This window comes from Manis pentadactyla, chromosome 3 (assembly GCF_030020395.1).
Source record: "Manis pentadactyla isolate mManPen7 chromosome 3, mManPen7.hap1, whole genome shotgun sequence".
NCBI lineage: Eukaryota > Metazoa > Chordata > Mammalia > Pholidota > Manidae > Manis > Manis pentadactyla.
This window is the reverse complement of record NC_080021.1, coordinates 74,866,399-74,890,569: the sequence shown is the minus strand read 5'-3', so window position 1 is coordinate 74,890,569 and position 24,171 is coordinate 74,866,399. Positions and strand designations below refer to the sequence as shown.

Sequence of the window (24,171 nt, the reverse complement as noted above, 5' to 3'; positions counted from 1 at the left end):
TTTAGAAATTCACATTTTCAAATGGAAGTGACTATATCAAATGATGCCAAAAGAATGGTTATAAATGCCACATTTGAAAACAGACTAGCACATTATCTATATGTTCAAATGTTAAGTTCAGAATATGAAAATACATATGAAATTATTGTACTTATTAAAAACATGTGCAAGAGCTATATACTTACCCACTTTTAAAAGTAAATTAAAATTGAAATGGAAAAATAAGCTGCTAACATCTCAACAACAATGAAATTCATGATTTAAGTGGGAAAATATCTTCCATAAAATGTACCTGACAACGTACGTAACAACAAGGCAAAAATATTCTTTTGTTTCGAGCATTATATTACCACTAACAAAAAATGTAATGTCTACTTGCCTAATAAAACTTTGGCATCATCCACATCAAAATCTCCATCACCATCAGCATCATAGACTCCTAGTTTTCCTATAAATAGGGGAAGAAAGATGGATATGGGAACAGAAGGAAAAACAAATTTAATATGGTATTACCACTTTATTTCAGTCCTGAATATGTCATAAATGTTACCAATCAATTCAATTTTTTGCTCTTTTAATCCTGAAAAGCAGTTCTAAATGAGTATCTTACCTAAAAATAGTGAGCAATTCACTTAGAGTCAGGAAGTGTTCACCTAACAAATTTAAGAAATATAACTGAGACATTTTCTTTAAAGGTTTAACAATACCTTGATTGAATCATCTCAGGCTAATTTAGTATATTGCCAAAAATAATAGATAAAATTTTCCACATACATAATAAACAATACTGATCCATTTCTAACAGTTACATGAAATTTAATGTTTCTAAAATATGGAAGTTTCTCATAGTCAATTTTCACAAGAAAGGGAATACTTTCTCATGTAAATAAAGCCTCAAATAAAGACTAAATATAAATAATTACCATCAAGTGTAAATACTAAAAATAGGAGGACAATTAAGTTTTTATTTTATAATAATGATTTACAACAGAAATATCATGAATCAATCTTACAAAGAAAGACTTCAAGAAATAAAGTATGTTTAAACTGGTTTCCTGAAATTACAAAGGAACATTGAGTCAACCTACTTAACAACTTCATTAGTATTGGCCATCTACTACTAAGAAATAAAGTAAGACTTAGAACACATAACCTGAGAAGACACTACCATCAGAGCCTTTCCTCTTTAAGAGTAGTAAATATGTCTATTAAGGCTTTAATAAAGCTGTATCATGGAGGAGCACTGTTAGGTATAGCATTTCATATAGGACTCAAACACATTCAATAACCTAAAAAAACTGTTAAGTTCAACATGAGTTATAATTCATCATTGGACAATGGCTGTGAAGAGACATAAATATTTTAAACAACATTCACAAACATAGCAATTGTCCTAAAGAACCTGTTGGCAGCACCACTGCCATCTCTTTAGTAAAAAGTAAATTATAACACTGCACAAGGGTGGGCAGACCACTAGAGCAGAGTAACTGTGACCAATCTTTACCCTCCCAGAGCCCTTGTTCTACTCAGGAAAACAGTTAACGTGCTATGTAGAAGTCTGGTTTAGAAAGCACATACACATTAAAAATGGTAATAAAAATAATGGAGAGATAAGGAAGTTATTTCCACTGCTAAGAAAATATCAATGAGAAGTACTGATCTGCAGGTTGAAGTTATATACAGCACAGAGCTCAAATAAAAAAGGCAGAAAATACTATACTTTCTCACAAGCTTAAAAGGGAAATTGGTCCTACCATTTGCACATACTATGTGCAGGTGATAACAAAACTGGTAGGAAAAGGATGAGGTGTTAGAGACTAACACAAGTAGACTTAAAATGCGTCCCCAATAGCCTACCTTGAAGTACCTCAGACAAGTTATAACGGAAGTCCTTTGCTTTGGCTGCATGCATGTAAAAACATGAAATTGTTACTTGTGCTTAAATGTACAAATACTTTAAATCTCCTGTTTAGTAGACTTTCCTTAGCAACATATCTATAAGTCAGCAAAAGCACAGATCTACTCTGACATTTCTCTCAAACTAAAATTCTTCCTCTATTACTCTATCGATCTATCCAGAAACACTTTGCTTAAAGTAGTAAAAATGAGAAGCTTCAACAAAAGGCAGATTACACGCAAGTGCATTTTGTTATTCTTTGCCTTCTTCACTCCAGAAAGATGAGTATAATCTAACCAGTAAGGCAGAAGTACAGGAGGTTCTATGGCAGGGAGGGGATTTTCCAGACATCACTGTGCATACAGAGCAGTGTGCAGCTTTTTCAGTGACGGGGTCCACATCTTTCACTGGATTACTAAAGAGGGAGGCCATTTATTCACACAAACTTCCATCACTGATGAATGGATAAGCAAAATGTGGTGCATCCAGATGATGAAAAATTTTTTAGCCATAAAATGGAATGAGTATTGAACCTTAAAAACATTATGCTAAGTGCAGAGTAGGTAGATCCTTACGTGTCCGCTGGGAGAGGGAAGGAAGGGAGGTATGAGTTTTGGTGGGAGGGGGTGATGGAAATATGCTGGAATTAGATAATGGTGACAGCACAAAATGATAAATATATTCAAAATCAGTGATTTACACATAGTTTTAAATATTGACTATATTCAATTTTATGTTATGTGAATTTTATCTCCTATTTTAAAAAAGACTTGATGAGGTGGGACAAGAAGACTAAAACTCCAAAAGTGGTAAAAAATCGTGAAAAACTAGTAGTACTGATTATGGAGAGAAAAGGAAAAAGGAGGACAACTATCAAAAGGAATATGGCCACTTACTCAGAAGAGCAGAAATCACACTCATACACCCACACCCCCCATCACAACAGCTACATGCTCACACCCACGCCCCATCCCAGCACCTACATACCCCCACACCTCATCCCACTACCTACACATCCCCACACCCCATCCCAGCACACACACACACCCACACCCCATCTCAGCACCTACACGCTCACACTCACATACCTTCACACACCTACCCTAGCATCAACATATACATGCACACACCCACATCCCAGCACCCACACACTCACACACACCCACATCCCACACCTACACACATGCACAATGATTCTGTACTGATTTCAAGACACAAAGCAGAATGCTTTGAAAGGCTCTCAGGGTCCTGTGAATTGTTTGTTTATGATCCATTAATGGGCCCTTAAATAAATTCAGTGGCTCAAAATTTTTAAATTTCATAATGTAACAAATGAAGTAGAAATCATAGAGTGTTGCACACAGTGAGAGTAAGTACTATTCAATAAAACTTCTCCATGTGATATACATACAACATAAAGCCCCTTTTACTATAGATAATGTTCAAAGAAGCTGAAAAGCTGCTAATCTGAGGTAAGCCTGATAACATTGCACTTTGTTCTCACCCTATGAGAATGACTGAAAGGCTACAGAATTAACAGCACCAAAAAGATAAGTCCTTAAGATTACTAAGGGATGTCTTTTATGCTCTTATTACAAATTCACGTTAAGATACCAGAATTCTTACCTAAAACTTCCTCATAATCAACAAGATCAAACCAGACGACAGCTACTGATGTCCAGACTCCCAGCAGTGCAATGACCATGAACCAGGTGAAAAATGAACTTCCAGAAAGTCCTCCTTTCCTTCCATTCTTCTGTCCTCCATGTTTTGTCTCTGTTTAAAAATTATATGAACAATGTCATTATACAAGAAGAAAACACTTTATTGAACACCTCTTTCTGCTGAATTATTTCTCCAGTAATTTGACAGTACTTGTAATAGAAAATCATTTCAAAAATAGTTTTCACTTAAAATCTCAAAATACATCAAACAAAATATTTTTGAAAACAATAAAGATACTACTTAGGCTCAAAACCATGTATATAAAAAAGCCTAATTTGAAGCAATGAAAGAAATAAACTACGGATGGGCTAATGATTTTTTTAAATAAAGTTTGATATGATACATATATTCCTTCCTTCCAAGCTCTTTATCCAAACTGCCCAAATAGAACTTCTTTCAAAGTTCAGTGTCTATCAACAACTTAATGAAATCATACAGAAATATAGCCGTATCTTTTCTCTGTCCCATTTAGTTTCTGTAAAATCTTACAACTCTGTTAACTGTTACAGAAAATTTCTCCCCAAAAGACCTCTCCAAATTCATAGCCAGAGAAATAGAAAAGGAAGGAAACTATTTAGGAAACAGAGGTCAGGGAGAAGGAGAAGCAAAGCAATACAATTCAGTCCTCATCTTTTACGAGATCCACCGGGATATACAGGAACAAGAGGAGGCTCATTGACAACTGGTCTCAGTGCAGGAAACGGCTTTGTAAACTGCTGTCCACCAAAAGTATCACTGATCACATTCGGTATGTTTAACACAACTTAGATTCCTCTGGAAATATTCTTTTCACAGTCCAAAGTTAAAATAATGAAAGTCAAGTAATAGTCATAGAAAATGGTCAGCACTGTCCTTAAAAGAAAGGACCATAATATTCCAATTTCCCTTAAAAAGGAATATAATAAATATATATTAATAAGTAAATTAAAAGGATATGTATGTCATATCCCAAAATGACCTTTGAGAAAAGGAAACATTTATCAACCAGGTAGAATAGTAGGACACTGCCTTTTACTTGTTCAGCATGTGTCATCTCTTTCAAAGGGCTTTCACGTGTGAGTCTCATCAGTGGTCTTGTCAGTGTTTCTCAAGAGGGTGTTTCTGGATGTTTCTGCTGGAAAATTCTTCATCCTGTACAACTGGACCTCACACTGCAGGGCAGCTGGTATCCCTGGGTTTCCTCTGGTCCCAAAGGTAAGTTGACCCCAGTGGTTGTAAGAAAAACACCCTGGAGTGTTTCCACATGTACTCTACAAGAGCAGTGCCTGGTTGAGAACCACTGGGGGTAAGGAGAGGAATAATCACCCCTGTTTTATAGATAAAAAGATAAAAAGACTCACCCAAAGTCACTATCTCAAGCTGGGTAGAGCTAGAATAAACCCTGATTCTATGGTCCTGAGTTTCTTGATATGTATCAGTGGACCAAATTACATGATATCAAAAAACTTCACTCACTCTAATCTAGAATCTGCTTTCTGACTCCTAACTCCAGCTCTAATTACAGAATACTGGTAGTAGTTTTCCAGTGGCTCAAATTAAGAATATACTGCTAATTCTTCTGGAAGAAAAAAAATGAAATTATTGTTCAAAAGCTATATACATTTTTTTAAACCAACCACTAGAACTTTTTTCCAAAAGGGCCATAAAAACTAAGTCAGTCTGAGAGAAAAAGTGTGTGTGTTTGTGTGTATTCACACATAAATGTATAGATTTTTATTTACATGTCTATATTAAAGCATATAAAAGTTGACATTTAAATAAGACAAATTTCATTCTTAAATAAAAAGTCAATTTCCTTTTCAAATGTTAAAATATTAATAGACCTATCAAAAGGGCCAGATTTCTGAGTAATCATATGGTGAAATTCACAAAAATGTGCTTACAAATAAAATATGGCCATTTAATTTGTTTCTAACATGATCAATTAAAAGTCTCCTAAAAAAACTGACTAAATGAAAATACACTTTATACATTAAAAAAAAATTCTTGCTGGGCATAGACGACAATGTTGCACATTAAGTTCCACTTATTAACAGGCTTCACTGTTTTGCTATCTGAACACAGCAATAGAAGGGAAGATCAGGTGAAAACGGTAGTGTTGGTGTGGGGAAATGACAAGCTCCAATATTTTTAGGTCTTAAGCCTAGAAATTATAAGAACAATATGAAACCAAGCACCACTAAATTTTCAAAAAAGAAAAAAATGGACCACTTCTGTGGAGACAGGGGTACACCACAGCTTCAGTAGCAGTGTTTACTGTTTAGCTGATTAAACTTTTATAAACATGAAGACTTTTTTTTAAAATACTGTATGAACACTGTTGGTGACTGCAATGAAGGGGTTGAGGACTTGATAATATGGGTGAATGTTGAAACCACAATGTAGTTCTCATATGAAACCTTCACCAAACTGTGTATCAATGATACTTTAAAGAAAAACAAACATTCTATGAACATTCATGTACAGAAAAATACTGTATGAAAACAACCCTTTTGGTATATCAAACATACACATCTATGCATACATATTTATTTGTATAGAATAACAACTATAATAAGAATAATGCCTTCAGAATATCCATTTACTTCCATGTATGGAACTACATTAACAGCTAATGGCTACTTATTGCCTCTAAGGATCAATTTTATGTTTGCTACTGAAAATGAGTGTTAAACTGCAGAAAAATAGGGCTTTTGTCTTACTTCCTCTCGGGTACTTTGTAACTGACACCAGTCTCATATTGTTCACTTACCAACTAGAAAATAATAAGGCTAAATGTAGTCCATTATTTTATTCGTCCATTTAACATTTATTCAGCATTCATGTGCCAGACATCATACAATTTTTACTCAATAATTGTTTTCAAAATGTGTGCCTCAATAGAAGTACACCCAAGATGATATTATTTATAATAAGCTTATAATGAAACAGCCAATAAAACAAAACAATTTGAATTCCAAGTTCAATTCTTTCTCCATTTCTTTCTCTTCCTTAAAGCAGAAACAGAGGAAAATTTCTGAGATTCTCAAAAGGAAAGTATAACTTACCCAAGTTAATTAGGTAACACTCATCTAAGTTATTGACCTGCAATACCAAATCTAAGTAAAAAATGGAAAAAGGCTTTTTAAAAGATTATATAAATGTATTCACTAAAACAGAGAGAAGTGTTTGGGAGACTGCAGGGAGAAAGCCAAACACACTTTTACCTACACAGTATTTACATTTATTTCAGACTTGATTCTAATAACTTCAATCAAATTTCCTAACCCACTGCACAAGATTTAAAGAATAGTCCTTAAAGATAACCTAACCCAAATGAGTTAAAGCAACACAGTGCTGACAGAGGGAAGGCCTATGAAGGGTATGAATACTGGCTGCCAAGAGCACACGCAGAACTTGAAGAGTGGCAGGATGCCATTTCTGACTGACACCTGGAGGCAAACTTTCCAGTCCTTAATCTTTAGTATAAAAGAGTAATGATATTCTTATTAATTCTGTCATTAAAATATTACTTTGAACTATTTAAGACTGCAAGTAATGTATAAAAAATCTTACTTTCCTTCAAAATATTTTTTTAATAATCAGTCATCACTTTAAAAGGTAAATGTCAAAAAAAGGACAAATGTTACTTAGCCAGAAAATGAAATTATTAGCAATATTTTTATCCATCCCTTTATGACATCAAATACATGAGGTGTTACTCTAATATTACTTATATTACTACTGTTAATATTTAATAATTCCATAAAGGAAATTAGAGAATTATACTAATTCCAAAAGAGTAAACTATAGAAAGGAATCTTTCCTAACACATCTTTTTTAGGGAAACTTTTAAATTAAAACCAAACAATACACTCTTGATACATCACTTAGTAAATATGGTGTGCCTAGTCTCAAAGGGCAGATCAGTTTCTGTCTAATTAAACTGAAAAAAAAAAAAAAACAAAGAAAATAAACCCTTGAAGAGGGTTTAAAACTCCCTAAACTCCCTGAATTACTGAAACCAGTTCTTTGTTCCAAATGTATTCTGGAAAATATCTAATATTTGTCTCTTATTTCCTCAGATCAGAAAAAAATCTAAGAATCTTCATTTCAGTTTCTGGCTCCATGTTAGACCTGTAATCCCAGGGATTAGTCAAAAAGGTTTTTGAATGGGGGTTAAGGATATGGCAGAACTTCGTGATTCATTTTTTTCCAGATGACCTGTCAAAAATAATGACCTCCCAACCAGGAAACGTTCTCGTCCTTGCACATACAGAAAACTACCATGGTAAACAACAGACTGCATTTCTCTCCAAAACGAAGTTTGATCTAGGGACAATGGGCAATTTTATTGGGCTGAGGAAAGGGAAAAAAGAAGACGTCCCCCAGCACTGGAACAGCCGTCAGTTACTAAACTGGACTGCGACCAACTGAATTACAAATCAGTCGTTTACAAGTGTTGGTTAGCATAAAGTGTTGGTGATTTTATATTTATACATAAACTCTACACATTTAAAATTTTAAGAAACCATAAAAACCGTTGAGCAACTCATCAAACTGATTATTTTTCTATGTTACAAAAGTGTCACCCTTTGGGAGCCAAGAACTGGGAGCCAAAAGTGGGTCAGAAGTAACAGCTCATTTTTACCTCACTATGCAGATTATGTAATCCAGAGAGAACAGAAATGTCTCCTAAAAGTCAGATATATATCTCATTTTCTTCTTCATGGATACATGAGGCATTTTATCAGAACAATCAAGTGACTCCTTCTAACGATTTATTCAAAACAGTGTCCCAAGTAGAGATATTCATATTCTCTATACTAATAATAGAATTCTTCCAGGGGCCACTTAGGCAGCTGAGTTGGAAGCAGTCTTAATATGTCAATTTTTTTTTCCTTAGGTAAATTTTCAACATAATGAGCATGGTGGGAAGGCTACAGAAAGCTAAGGTCACAGTAGCATTTTGTTTGTGACTATCTTTGCCTCAGCAGAACTGTGCTGGTTCTGAACACTGTAGTAGGGGTACCTGATGTCACAAATAAACAGACACAAATAAAAAGTTAAAGAAAAAAAACCCCATAATGAGCCAATGTACCTTGCTTTCAATTAAATGGAAAAACAATCTTAACCTACAAGTAAAGCAAAAACAAACATACAAAAATGTAAACTCAACACATCATTAAAGAACAGTTGAAGGTTAACGATTCAATTTAAAAAACAAAATAAAATCCTAGTGTCAGCTCTTTGCATTTATTGTCTGCCTCACAAAAATTAGGTCAGTTTCCACAAATGGTAAGGCTTTGCTTGAGCTAAGTGTGCTCACTAAGACAAGATGGGGCTGATAAACCCCTAAAATTTCCTAAAATTCTATATGAGATCTGAATACACACAATTCTTTAAATTCACTGTAATTTACTTGTAAGTCTATGGAAGACTACTTGTACATTTTTCAGAAGTTTGTAAAATCCAGTCTTTAACAGTACAATATACTAAAAGACACCAAAACATATTCAGATGAGATAAATTATTTCATGAAATATTAAACTACAGTGAAAAGTTGAGGTCTCCAGGAGTTCAATATAGAAAATGTAGAAAATGTAATCAAAACACTTAGGCAAACATATTTTAACAGTTCAAAACAGAAAATAAAGCTAAGAGTTGTCATCTAGATCCCAAACCACTTTTAACCTAAACAATAAAAATATACTCCTTACCTTCAGCCATCTTGATTTCTTCAATCCATGAATAATATATATTGAAGGAAAAAAATCAAAGCCCTATCAGCAGGTATTAGGCATGCCACATGCCCTTCCCCAAGAGAACTTCAGATTGGCCAACCACTCTGCAGGCAAGGCCTCTAGAGATGAAATTGGACCTGACTGCAAACTCTGCTCACCAGTTATTTTTAGAGGCCTCTTCCTCATGGCCAAATACTGCTAATCACTCAGGCTGAAATGTACTCCTAACAACCTGACAGCCTTTCTCCCACTTATAGGATTTCTTTCTCAATTTGTCCTATCTCCCAACTCCAAACCCTAAAAAAGTCAAGCATGTTGGAAAAAAATAAAATGGAACAAACTGTACTGCCAGTTTGTTTTCTTGGAATTAGTCTTTAATGGTTTTAGCTTAAGTACCCCATCACTCAGAACTGAAACAAGTCTTACTACAAAACGTGGCCCCATGCCCAGAAACAACTTGATTTGGCCCTTGAGAATCTATCAAACACCACCTATATGAGAAGACCAGTACTTAGTTTGTTTGGATGAAAGAGAACAAACACTAAAGGGTAAGAAATTAATTAAGGTTCTATATGCACAGGCATGGCCATCCCAAGACTAGTTCCTCCAACAGTGAAAGTAAAGCAACAGTTTCAAAAATGGTTCACTAGAGACAGAGGGAGAGAGGACTGAGAGGGAAGGCCCAGAGGAGGCAACTGGCAGGAGGCACAAAATGAAGGAAGGTTGTTGGGAGGGAGGGAACAGGGGAAGAAGGAACTCCTGAGCAGTAGGAGTAGAGGTTTAGGAAATGCTATCTCACAGAGGGAACTAAAAAGGGAACATGCAGCTGCATTCTAATTTATCCTACTTTCCTCCACCCCCATCTTCTGGGAAACAAAACCAGCCCAATTTTAGTATCACTCATTCACTCATTTAGGATTAGTGGTTCATAGAATTCTTCTGAGTCTGATTAGTAACCAAATTAATTTAGCACAAACAGCATCTAGACCAAGGCAGCAAATCTTTCAGAGTTGCTCCTGAGTCTTTAATTCTTTTCAGTCAAATTGAATGCTTCACATGCAAATTAAACATTCAAATATTCCAGAGAGAAGTCAGCCACCTATAGCACCAATAGTGTGGGCAACCCAGAACTGGGACAGAGGGCACAAGGCATCAGGGCCGACTCGGCACAACTAGTGGGTGTCTCAGGTGTCGTCTAAGCAAGCAAGAGCCATTTCCCCCCGCATCTTCCTCAAGGATCTATCCCACTGAAGTTAGTGCTTATGAAAATGTTAAATGATAAAGAATCATTTGCTGACAGGGGTCAACATACAAATTTATCAGACAAATATTTTGGAAGTTTTCCTTTGTTGTCTTCAGACAAACAAACAGTGAGGGTGACATGAGGTCTTCTTGGGATCAGTGGGAACCAAGCCACTACACTCGTATGGTGGGTAATCCGTTCCAGACTTAAGAGACCCAGATTCAATTCCTCACTTCTTCATTAACTTTGATTTGGAGGAAGTCATTAAACTTCTGGGCCTAACTTCCTGGCCTATAGAACGTGCCCGGCACTCTAGGCAAGCAAATTGTTGACATCATCCATGCAACACACTTCCACTGAATCCATCAGGACTAGTGCACAAACACGTCTCCTCACCTCCAAGCCGCAGCTGTTTTCATGACCCTAGCCTGCCGCACGACTGCAGAGCCACTGGGCTTCTTTTCTCCCATGTGGGCTTGTGCAAGGCCAGCTGTGTTCCAAATCACAGGTCTGTGGCCAAGTGCTGAACTGAGACAACACTCACAGCTGTTAGAGCTGAGAATACCTGACCCCTGAGGCTTCTTCAACACAGCTCCAATTATTCCTCCTCGAAAAAGCTTTACCACACATCGTCACACATCCTATAGTTAACCTTCTCCTTCGTCTTTTGCAAGTTTTACAGTTTTCTCAATAAAACACCACCCCTCTTTAGTTTCACAGTGATGGCCTACCTGTCATCCTAGATCTAGATAGGGTGATTAGGATAAAGCTCTCTGACTTAACACTTAATATCACACATTTCTTAAAGAAAAAGACATTATGAATTCCAACTATCTCTTATAATAACTCAATTTTACAAAAAGTTTAAAAGTAAATTTAATTTGTATATAGCAAACAGTGTTTTTTAAAACCCTAGCAAAGACAACTGAAGTAATAACTATTCCTTGTAACAGCTGCTGGGAATACTAGCAAACTCCTAGGTCCAAGAGAGACCAAACTTCTCACAGGTCCTCAGAGACCATTATCATCAGCCTGATGCCACTGGAGACAAGAGCCACGACTTATCTCCACTGAGTCCAGGGCTCTACTTCCCTCCAAGACCTACCAGGTGGAAACCTATCAGACCTGACAGGGTCAACACTCCTTCCCCTCACCCGTCAGCTATCATTTAAAACTCTGGAGCACCCTAGTTCCCTGGGAGGGCTTGTCAAAACACAGCTTGCTGAGCCCACTCCCAGAGTTTCTGGTTCCGTAGGTCTGGAGTGGGGCCCGAGAACTTGCATTTCTAATGAGCTCCAGGAGACTGCTGCTGCTGGGGACACACACACACAGAGCCACCGCACTACCACAGTGCACTACTGTGCAAGCCATCCCTCGTTTCCAGGGCCTGGAGCAGGAAAAGGGGCGCCTGCTCTTACCAACATTCAGACGGTGACTTCCTTCCTCACTACCTAAAACACAGAGCAGTAACAACAAAACCCTGGTCCTCTGAGGTTCATGCTATCCAATCATACTACCATCCTCACCACTGTCATCAGCCACCTCCAGTGCCCTGTCCTCTCAGTGAAGCCTTCCTGCCATCACCACAGGATTTCAAAGTCTACCTGTGTGGTCAACATAAGCAGGTTCTTCGTCCTGCACTTTGTCATCTCCAGTGACCGTGTTCCCCTCCATTCTATATCCAACACTCATTCTTATATCCTTCCCATGGATTTTGCAATAAGGCCAACATAATTCACCATCCTAATTACATCTTCATTCTTACTGAAACATCTCTGTAGCTCTCCTGGCATATAAGCATCCTAGCAGATTCTGTAACCCTGTGAAGAAAGCTCTGCTTGTTTGGGTCTATCATAAAGATTGCAGAATATCATGAGATACACCAAAAGTACATTTCTTTAAAACAAACAAAAAAACCTTTTCTCAAAGAGAGGTCCGGCCTTGCCCTTACCTACTTGGAGGTGGCCTCTAGGTCCCCAAATGTCCTATCTGATAGGAAAGACTGTTTACTTGGAAGCTCTGGCCACTCAACAGTCTAACAATGTGATTTATGATGAGGCTTGGGACAGGCTGTATCAGTTCCAATCCCTGGAGGAACTGAAGACTAAAGGTCAGCCACGCTTGCAGTATGTGATTGAGCACCAATAAAAACTGCACACCAACGACTCGGATGAGCTCCTGTTTGGCAACACTACACATGTACTGTCACACATTGAAGTCAAGTAACATGTCCCTGAGAACAATAGAGCTTTGTGTTTGCAATCTTCCCACTTTGCTCTATGTGACTCTTCCTTTGCTAGTTGTAATTTGTGTATCTTCCCTGTAAACTGCAGTGGTAACTACAGCACTTGCCTGAAGCCTGCAAACCATTGTAATGAACTGTCCAACCCAAGAGTGTTTGTGGGGACCCCCCAAACTTGTGTCTGATGCGAGGGCCATCTTGTGGGGACAGTCCCCACAGACTGTATGATTTGCCTAACTCCTTGCAAAAATCTCAACAAATTAAATAAACTGATGATTCACTAACTGTATCCTTCCCCAAATTAAATGAATGGCAACTTTTCTTACATACTTATCTTCAGTAGAAATTCCACTTTGCCAAAAGCTAAATAACCATACTTCAGTAGAATAATGGACCTGAATTTTCAACAAACTTAGCAAGGTAAGAATATTCATTTATAAATTCCAAAAATGCCCCTACCCATGGCCCAGCAAGAGAGAGGTACTTCAAGAAAATCCTTTCAGAGACTAGGGGTGACTATGGGAAGGGGAGACTTCTTATTCCCAAGGTGATGTTCAGGCAAAGGACTAGATGCCCAGCCCATGCCATGCTAAGCAGGATCAGAGAGAACTGGGAGAGATGGCTGCAGAGAAAGGGTGACAGCTATCAAGCAGCTGCACTCCTGGCAAGATGTCAGCTGCCCCCCAACCAAGTGGGCAGCCAGGGAGTATCAGGGCTTGTGTAACCTGCCAGGATCTCACTCAAAAGGGGCTGACTACCAGGTCAGGGACTCCCAGGTACAAGAGAGAGTGGGTATTCTTCAAGGAATGGACACCCAGAAGGATTATAGTAGTTGTATGCCAAGGGGAAGGTCTTCACCAGGCCTTCCAACAAACAGAAGTAGTGTTTGGGCACCTGTCACTTGCTGGCAACCATGGTCAGCTGAACTTTTCAACCAGCAGAGGAGACCTGTGAGGTGACAGGGGCCTTTCCTTCTCTTCCTCTCCCTGTCCCAGCACTGCTGACAAGTTAGAACCTAAAAGAGGCAAGGACGGCACTGCCCTACACAGACCGTGCAAGGGGGTAACCTCCACGCCTCAGTTCAGGCCTCCTGTCTTGCTGCTGATAGGAGACAAGACACTCTGCCCTGAAAATGAGATCAGACTTAAACCTGACAGACTTTTAGGGAGAGTGACTGCAATGTTAAGGAATCTGTCCAGAGATGGGCAAGAGCCTCTGCTACCCAGAGATTAATCTAGTCCAGCTACGCACAATGACTGGAGAAAAGTGAGGCTCCTTATCTATACCCCTGTCAAATAAAAACAGCAAAATAAAAGAGCTGCAAAATGTGGTTGCATATGCTAGGCTGACCCATGAAAACCTGCCAGTAATTGACCATCTTGGCTCATAAAAATGGCTATTTCATATGACTCAAACAATATATAAGTATTTTCCCAATATTTTCTTTTTCTTATGAAAATTTTCAAACACACAAAGAAGCTGGAAGAATTTTACAGAGAATACCTGTACACCTATCACTGAGATTCTACCATTAACATTGTATTCTAGTGCTTATGTCATGTGTGTTCATCCCTCTATATCCATCCATTTATCCCTTTGATATGTATAATGCATTTCAAAAAAATTAGTTCATTTCCCCTAAGTACTTCAGCTTTTATATTATCAAGCACAGTTCAATATTTATTTTTACATAAAATTTACATCAAGTGAAAAATGCTCTCCTTTTAAGTGTATATTACCTGAGTTTTCAAAAATATATACACCATGCAACTCAAATCCTACCAAGACACAGAACATTACCACCACTCCCCCGTCCTCTCTTGGCCCTTCCCAGTCACATTCCACCCCAACCCGCAACTCCCAACCCAGTGGCAGCCCCACTGTCCTTTTTTTTTTGCCCACTGTAGGTTAGTTTTGCCTGTTCTTGCAATTTCATAAAAATAGCATCACACACTATGTGCTTGTTTGTGTAAGGCTTCTCTTCTTCAGCTTTATGTTCCTGAAAGCCAAGTATGTTATGTGCATAGTACTTCATTCTCTTCTGGTGCTGGGGAGTATTCCATTATATAAAACCAGAGTATATCAGAGAGTACAGCCATTTTCCTACTGGTAAAACCTGGACTGTTTCCTGTTTTGGACTAATACAAATAAAGCTGCTAGGAATATCTTATGCAAGACCACTGCTTGCACATTAGAAACATATGCTTGCATTTTTATTGGGTAAATACCTAAGAGATACCCTCCTAGGATAATTGCTGAGTCACAGCAACAGATTCATTATTATAAGAAACTGTCAGACCTTTTCCTAAAGTGGTTCTGCCATTTTATATACCCACCAAGAACAGATGATGGTTCTGTTGTTCCACGACCTCACCAAAATTTGCTGCTGTCAGTCTTTTTAATTTCAGCCATTTCAGCAAGTATGCAGCTGTATCTCACTGTGGTTTAACTGTACTCCCTTCAGGACCAATGTTTGAGCACTTTTTCCATGGGCTGATAGACTCATTTATGTACCTTCCGCTGTGAACCTTCTATTCAAATATTTTGCACATTTGCCTATTAAAACTGATAAGAATTTTTTTGTATTTCCTGAACACCTGTCCTTTAATGGATCCATGTGTTGCAAGATTTTCTCCAGGGCTACGACTTTCCTTTTCATTTTCTTAGAGCATATATATATATATAAAACATATATATATAGGTATCATTAACATACAATTACATGAGGAACATTAGTTTACTAGGCTCCCCCCATCACCAAGTTTCCCCCACAAACCCCATTACAGTCACTGTCCATCAACCATCAATGTAGTAAGATGCTGTAGAGTCACTACTTGTCTTCTCTGTGTTGCACAGCCCTCCCCATGCCTCCCCCCACATGATACATGCTAATCGTAATGCCCCCTTTCTCCCCCCCCCTTATCCCTCCCTTCCCACCCATCCGCCCCAGTCCCTTTCCCTTTGGTAACTGTTAGTCCATTCTTGGGTTCTGTGAGTCTGCTGCTGTTTTGTTCCTTCAGTTTTTTTCTTTGTTCTTATACTCCACATATTAGTGAAATCATTTGGTATTTGTCTTTCTCTGCCTGGCTTATTTCACTGAGCATAATACCCTTTAGCTCCATCCATGTTGTTGCAAATGGTAGGATTTGTTTTCTTCTTATGGCTGAATAATATTCCATTGTATATATGTACCACATCTTCTTTATCCTTTCATCTACTGATGGACACTTGGGTTGCTTCCATTTCTTGGCTATTGTAAATAGTGCTGTGATAAACATAGGGGTGCATCTGTCTTTTTCAAACTGCGCTGCTGTATTCTTAGGGTAAATTCCTAGAAGTGGAATTCCTGAGTCAAATGGTATTTCTATTTTGAGCTTTTTGAGGAACCTCCATATTGCTTTCCACAATGGTTGAACTAATTTACATTCCCACCAGCAGTGTAGGAGGGTTCCCCTTTCTCCACATCCTCGCCAACATTTGTTGTTGTTTGTCTTTTGGATGGTGGCGATCCTTACTGGTGTGAGGTGATATTTCATTGTGGTTTTAATTTGCATTTCTCTGATGACAGGCGATGTGGAGCATCTTTTCATATGTCTTTTGGCCATCTGAATCTCTTCTTTGGAGAACTGTCTGTTCAGCTCCTCTGCCCATTTTTTAATTGGATTATTTGCTTTTTGTTTGTTGAGGTGCATGAGCTCTTTATATATTTTGGATGTCAACCCTTTATCGGATCTGTCATTTATGAATATATTCTCCCATACTGTAGGATGCCTTTTTGTTCTACTCGTGGTGTCCTTTGCTGTACAGAAGCTTTTCAACTTGATATAGTCCCACTTATTCATTTTTGCTTTTGTTTCCCTTGCCGGGGACATATGTTCATGAAGAAGTCGCTCATGTTTATGTCCAAGAGATTTTTGCCTATGTTTTCTCCTAAGAGTTTTATGGTTTCATGACTTACATTCAGGTCTTTGATCCATTTCAAATTTACTTTTGTGTATGGGGTTAGACAATGATCAAGTTTCATTCTCTTACATGTAGCTGTCCAGTTTTGCCAACACCAACTGTTGAAGAGGCTGTCATTTCCCCATTGTCTGTCCATGGCTCCTTTATCGTATATTAATTGACCATATATGTTTGGGTTAATGTCTGGAGTCTCTAGTCTGTTCCACTGGTCTGTGGCTCTGTTCTTGTGCCAGTACCGAATTGTCTTGATTACTGTGGCTTTGTAGTAGAGCTTGAAGTTGGGGAGTGAGATCCCCCCCACTTTATTCTTCCTTTTCAGGATTGCTTTGGCTATTCGGGGTCTTTGGTGGTTCCATATGAATTTTTGAACTATTTGTTCATTCGATGAAGAATGCTGTTGGTAATTTGATAGGGATTGCATTGAAATCTGTAAATGGCTTTGGGCAGGATGGTCATTTTGACAATATTAATTCTTCCTAGCCAGGAGCATGGGATGGGTTTCCATTTGTTAGTGTCCTCTTTAATTTCTCTTAAGAGTGTCTTGTAGTTTTCAGGGTATAGGTCTTTCACTTCCTTGGTTAGGTTTATTCCTAGGTATTTTATTCTTTTTGATGACATTGTGAATGGAATTGTTTTCCTGATTTCTCTATTAGTCCATTGTTAGTGTACAGGAAAGCCACAGATTTCTGTGTATTAATTTTATATCCTGCAACTTTGCTGACTTCATATATTAGTTCTAGTAGTTTTGGAGTGGAGTCTTTAGGGTTTTTATGTACAATATCATGTCATCTGCAAATAGTGACAGTTTGACTTCTTCTTTACCAATCTGGATTCCTTGTATTTCTTTGTTTTGTCTAATTGCCATGGCCAGGACCTCCAGTACTATGTTGAATAACAGTGGGGAGAGTGGGTATCCCTGTCTTGTTCCCAATCTTAGAGTAAAAGCTTTCAGCTTCGCACTATTCAGTGTGATGTTGGCTGTGGGTTTATCATATATGGCCTTTATTATGTTGAGGTACTTGCCCTCTATACCTATTTTGTTGAGAGTTTTTATCATGAATGGATGTTGAATTTTGTTGAATGCTTTTTCAGCATCTATGGAGATGATCATGTGGTTTTTGTCCTTCTTTTTGTTTATGTGGTGGGTGATGTTGATGGATATTCAAATGTTGTACCATCCTTGCATCCCTGGGATGAATCCCACTTGGTCATGGTGTATGATCCTCTTGATTTATTTTTGAATTCAGTTTGCTATTATTTTGTTGAGTATTTTTGCATCTATGTTTATCAGGGATATTGGTCTATAATTTTCTTTTTTTGGTGGGGTCTTTGCCTGGTTTTGGTATTAGGGTGATGCTGCCTTCATAGAATGAGTTTGGGAGTATTCCCTCCTCTTCTATTTTTTGGAAAACTTTAAGGAGAATGGGTATTATGTCTTCTATATGTCTGATAAAATTCCGCAGTAAATCCAGGATTCCCCGGGATTCCCAGCTGCTGGGCTAAGTGTGCCGAGACGCTTCTGTCCAGCTGTGGGGCTCCTGTCCCTTTAAGACTTTCAAAAAGCACTCGCTTTTCTTTTGTCCCGGGGTGCCAGCTGTGGGAACCCGCTCGCAGGTTTTACTGTTCCGTTTCCCTAGTATCCAGCACACCATGCAGTGTGTGTCTGCACTCCCAGTGCAGATGACTAGGACTGGGTATTTAGCAGTCCTGGGCTCCCACTCCCTCCCTGCTCCGACTTCTCTCCTCCCACCGGAGAGCTGGAGTGGGGGGTGTGCTCGTGTCCCGCCGTGCCGCGGCTTGTATCTTACCCCCTTCGTGAGGTGCTGGGTTCTCGCAGGTGTAGATGTAGCCTGGCTGTTGTACTGTATCTTTTGGTCTCTCTTTTAGGAATAGTTGTATTTGTTGTATTTTCAAAAATATAGATGGTTTTGGGAGGAGATTTCTGCTGCCCTACTCACACCGCCATCTTGGCTCCTACTCTCTTAGAGCATATTTTGATGGGTAAACGTTTCTAATTCTGGCCATGTCTAAAGTATTAATTATATATATATATTTTAAACCTATTACCAAATTGGAAAATATTATTTAACTTCAGCAGAGTTTCCATGCTTCACCTCCTGAAATGTGACATCTCTGTCAGCACTTAAGACACCATCACTGGCTCTGTGGCACCATTACCAACAGAAGGACAGAAGCCCATTACTGACTCAGACACTATGCCAGTGGAAAAAGATCATGAACTGAAAGGCCAGTGTGTCAACTAAATATCTGTTAGTGGCAGGTGCCCCTGATAAGAAAGAGCAAGAGAAATTTTGATAATTTTAAGGAATATTTTCTTTAGCTATTATAAGTCACAAGAAATTTCTAAGCCAATTATGTCCCCCTCAAATTCAACTAGATGGAAAAAAACTTATTCTTCCACAACCCAAAAGCCTTGGCAATGCTTGAACCCTTTAATTTCTTTCAAAACTAGTTTGTGTTTTTATTTGTATTTTTCCCCCATTTCATGACTCACACATTCAAATTACCAGACTGTTAGAATGGGAAGGAATCAAGAAGTTTCTCTCTACTGTAATTTTTCACCCTATCCACCTCATAAAATCTTTAGAAAATCCCCAAAAGCAACATATTTGAGAGAGAAGTGTAAGTCTGGGGAGAGAAAATCCCAGGGCAAAATACCTCTAAAAACCAAAATCAGTCAAAGGGAGAAATGAAGTTTAAAATCCGTTTATTGCTTACAAACTGCAGTCTGGGGCCTTCTCTCTTTCCTGCTCCAGCAGAGGCAAAACCAGACCTCCCCCTCACCTCTTAGGTACAGATAAGCCCTCTGTTGCCCAGGTGATTTCCCACTGACATGGAGATGATCTTCTCTCCACCCCTGAGGAATGATGCAAATACACTAAAGCCATACTTCTCTCCACCCTTGAGCACCTGTTGATATGCAGATGTACTAAAGCCAGGGGAGATATTCTGGAAATGTTACAGTTTTACCCACAGAAGGAATATGGCTTACCCTGTGAAACTCTGGGGGGGAAAATCTCATTTAATAAAAAAAAATTTACATAAGAAAGACATCAAGAATTCAAAGGGTGGTTGGAGGGCCAATTTAAAGAGCTTTACTGGAATAAATCAGGAAAATTTGCATAAAGACTTTATATTAGGTAACAATATTGTAGTAGTGTTATAGTTTCTAAGCGTAGTAATTACATTGTGGTAATATAGCAGCATATCATTGCTCTTAGGAAAAATATTCTTAATAATTCAGAAGTAAAATATCATGATTTAACTCTCAAACCATTCAGCAACAAAACAAATATGTAAAATGGTGTGTGTGTGCCTAGAGAGAAGAATACAATGCAAAGGCATCAAAATACTAACAACTGGTCAACCAAAAAAGAACTTTTCTTATAACTGTCTTGAAGGTTTGAATTTTTCTAATTAAGAAGTTGGGAAGATAGTTTTCCAGGCCTAGTATAGTCCTAAAGATTCAGATACTCAGGATGGCCAGGGCTAAGAATCTGAAATGGTGAAAGCTCCCAGGTTAATTCAGGGTTGGAATCTGGTCAGTAAAAAAGAACCTTTAAAACTAAAAAGCATCAAGTTTTAAGAATACTCTAGAGACAAGTAGAGAAATCTGAATGTGGAGTGCATTTAGATAATACTGTGCTGATGTTAAACTTATATTGTGGTTTATGTAGGAGAATGTCCTTGTCCTAGGAGATACATGGGGATGTAACCAAGCAAGCTGAACTGTCATGATGACTACACCCTACTGTGAGAGTTCCCAAAAAAGAGAGGGAGAGGAAGGAAGATACACACATGGAGTAAATGTGGCAAACTGTGAACAATTGGAAAATTCAGTTGAACAGTATACAAGTTGCCAAGTACAAGTCATTTTGCTGTTATAAAAGTTTTAAAGTTTCAAAACAAAAAGTTGGGAAAATATAAAAATAACAAAATTAAACTTTTTTAAAAAAGAAGATAAAGGAATTCAAGGATTAAGTCCTAAACCCAGCAGTAATGAAAAGAACAACAATTCAGCCTCTGGTCTCAAACTTGCTAAAAGCAAAGGGAAAAGTGTCTCCAATTGATGTCTCCTCTATGCAAGCTCTGCACACCTACATCTTCCATCAGATGGCCTGAGTTTCCCCTCCCATTCACTGGGGAGAATAAACCAAACTCTTCTGTCCCCTGGAAGCCATTCAAACACTTGGAGACCATGATGTTCCCTCAGAGGACTCTCCCTTCCAGGCCAGCCATCCCCAGGTTCTTGCCCCATCTCACGTCGGTACAGCCTCACACAGGGGCCACACCCAAAAGCCCATCCTCTGCTCAGCAGTCTCCCTGCCTGTCCACTACTAGGCAGTTACAACCGAAACTGCAATTCCAGATGCGGTGATGATGCCAGGGTTCTTGCTCACAGAGCTGAAGAATAAACTTCGCAAACACTCAAGTTAGGAAAGCCAGGGCGAGGCTTTTATTTAGAGATAAATTTAGAGGACAGAACTCTTAGCTCACGCCAGGAGGGGACAAGGGAGCCTGGGGTGATATGTTGTCTAGGGGAGTTATAGGCAGTTGAGGATTTTTTGGGAACTGAAAAAGGGCTTAGGGGTGTGAACTTGTACCACCTGCCCTGCTCCCAAGGTCGGCTGGGTTGTTGTCTGTTTGCTAGGGCTGTTTGTAGTTGAGATACAGTGAAGTCACAGGTTATGCTGAGATACCCTTCTTTATCTGCACAACACTCAAAACATTCCAGGCCAAGTTGCTCCTGGCCTTTTGAGCTTTAAATTTAACTGATCTCACTGAAGATGTCTATATTCCTAATCTGCTATCTTTACCTTAGAGAATTAGTGTGACTCTGACTTTGCATAATGCTTAACACAGAGTTTTGATAGGGACTTCTTTGCACGTTGTTACATTGTTCTGTCTGTAATTACCCGCTTTGCTTCTTTTCCGGAGGCCCTCACCCTACTCTGCCTAAATCCATGGTCCCTGTCTCATTCTCTCTACAGATAGAGACCCTAGCTGCTGCTAGGGAAAGGGGGTGACGACTGCTCTGGCTGTTTCATGGTGAGAGGGAGCGCAGTAAATGCTGCAGTTAGGTCTTTATCACTGGTTAGTTGAGAGGGCCTCGGAAGATGGGCATTTCTATTCTGGGTTTTATTTCTATTTGCAGTTTTATGGCTTCTAGGTAAGACAGAACAAATCGTGTTAGGTTAATTAGCAACATTTGGAGTTGGATTTCTATCTTGGAGGAACAAACAACAAGATTAAAGAATACATGGCCGAATATGAGGACTAGAAATAGTAAAACTCTAATTGAAATGATGGGAGAAAACAAACATCTGGAGAATCATAGCCAGATATTTTTGGGAAACTAGAATTTTGGATTTAGTCTATGTTCTAATGATTAGTATTAGGATTTAGTATAGATAAGGCTGCATTACTGAAACAATACGTTTGTCTAAAATCACTTTGATTTTTATTAGAAGTAACTAGATTAAGAAAATAATTAACACTTGGCTTGATTAGTTGCATAAGTGCAGCAAGAAGAGCAATTTGATTATATAGGCTCTTTTAAATGTGCTTTGCTGGAACTTTTTTTAAGGAATTTTAGATTGGACTTTTAAAGGCTTTGAGGCTAGAAAGCTAAGCTAGACTTGCTATTAGGTTTTGCTTTCAGTACTTGTAGATTTGGATGAATTTTTCTCTTCTTGAGGTTTTTAAGACATTTTAAGGTTTTTGCACCTGGCAGGAAGTGACTTTCTTTACTCACTCGGTAAGGCTGCTGGGAACCTGTAAGCAAGGTATCAGGCTAGTTCTTTTAAGGGGTTCTTGTTGGCTCTACAAAGTCAACTTTAGTTCTTTAAAGCTGTCTGTTTATATTTGAGTTTATGCACGTGTCTCTCAGGTATCACATTCTAGTTAAAGCCTTGTTAATATAACTAGTGTTTTTAATTGACTTTGTTATATGGAAAGCAGATTTTTATGGAACTTATGCAAATAAATACACTGCTATAAAATATAAAAATACTGAGAGTTTTTTAAATTCTGGAAGGATTAGAGAGAAAGGTACATGTTTCAATTCTGCTTATAAAGCTTTCATTTATTAAAATGTTGTAAGTCAGCCTAAAGGAAAAAGTTTAAAACACTTTATCAGCAACATGTGAAACAAAAGTCATAAAATTATTTTCTTTAGTTTACTTAATCTTATATAACTAATACTTGCTCTGCTGAAATTTAGTTTTTTACTAGCTTAGAATATTTGCTCTGCTGGAATTTAGTTCTTTACTGGTTTAGGAGTAATAAAACAGTGACTATAAATGACAAAAGACTTATAAATGACAATGGTTAAAGATCTGATGAGAGCTTACTATAAAAGTTGACATAAGGAAATTTAGATATTTCTGTAACATAAAATATTTAATAAAGTTTAGTATCATTTCTTTAACAGTGTTTTCTGGTAATTATTTATCAGATAAATAAGCTGAATTAGCTAAATACTTCCCCCAATGAGGAGAAAAATTTTTCTGATATGTTTTTAGGGGTCTTCTGGAAAATATTAGAGTTAACTAGGGGCAAAAGCACTTTTTTGAATTTGATTTTGAAAAAAAGTTTTTAAAGGCACTTGCTTAAATAGAATCATAGGTAACTATGAAACAATACTTATGCATTTAACTAGAATGACAATAAAAGATTTTAAAGGCAAATATAGAAGGTTATGTAGCTGTCAGTCTGGGGAAAGGAAATTTTGGGCAAAATACTTTTAAAAACTAAAATCGGTCAAAGGGAGAAATAAAATTTAAAACCCGTTTATTTCTCACAAACTGCAGTCTCAGGCTGTCTTTCTTCTCTGCTCCAGCAGCCACAACACTGCCGCCTTTCTCCTCACTTCTCAGGTATAGATAAGCCCTCTGTTGCCCAGGTACCCATAGATACAGAGATGAACTTCTCCACCCCTGAGGAAAGATGCAAATGCACTAAAGCCATACTTCTTTCCACCTCTGAACACCTATTGATATGCAGATATACTAAAGCTAGGTGAGATATTCTGGAAATGTTACAATTTTACCCACAATCCATCCCTACAGAAATCTCACCTTACAATTTCTTTGATCTTTTTCTTTTGACTAATCTAATAACATGCAATAGCAACAGCAATAAAATCTTGATAATCTTCAAGTCAGATGATTTAGCCTATGCAGATTAAGCAAATATACTTTACAATCTCTCACTAAGCACAAAATACGTTTTTATACTTGTTTACTCATTTTTAACAATCATGCTAGATTGCTCACAAAACTTTTACTAAACATTAGACAAAGTCAAGCCTCTCTTTAAATATTATTTTCTTGACAACAGCAACGCAGTTATAATT

The 24,171-nt window shown here is 38.0% G+C and overlaps 1 protein-coding gene across 10 annotated transcripts in view; it reads right to left on the bottom strand.

Annotated features, from left to right (window-relative positions):
• The window catches only part of ASPH (aspartate beta-hydroxylase), a 238,562-nt gene that overhangs the window by 186,815 nt on the left and 27,576 nt on the right, over window positions 1-24,171 (bottom strand). For 4 of the 10 annotated variants that reach the window (XM_036907524.2, XM_036907525.2, XM_036907532.2 and 1 more), the window contains exons 2-4: window positions 3,524-3,673; window positions 1,858-1,902; window positions 380-448 (exon numbers count right to left, since the gene is read on the bottom strand). In XM_036907524.2, the coding sequence (XP_036763419.2) occupies window positions 380-448; window positions 1,858-1,902; window positions 3,524-3,673 (264 nt within the window). Of the gene's footprint in view, window positions 1-379; window positions 449-1,857; window positions 1,903-3,523; window positions 3,674-9,321; window positions 9,744-24,171 lie in introns of those variants that run through there. The other 6 variants (XM_036907530.2, XM_057498036.1, XM_036907533.2 and 3 more) reach the window with 4 other exon arrangements.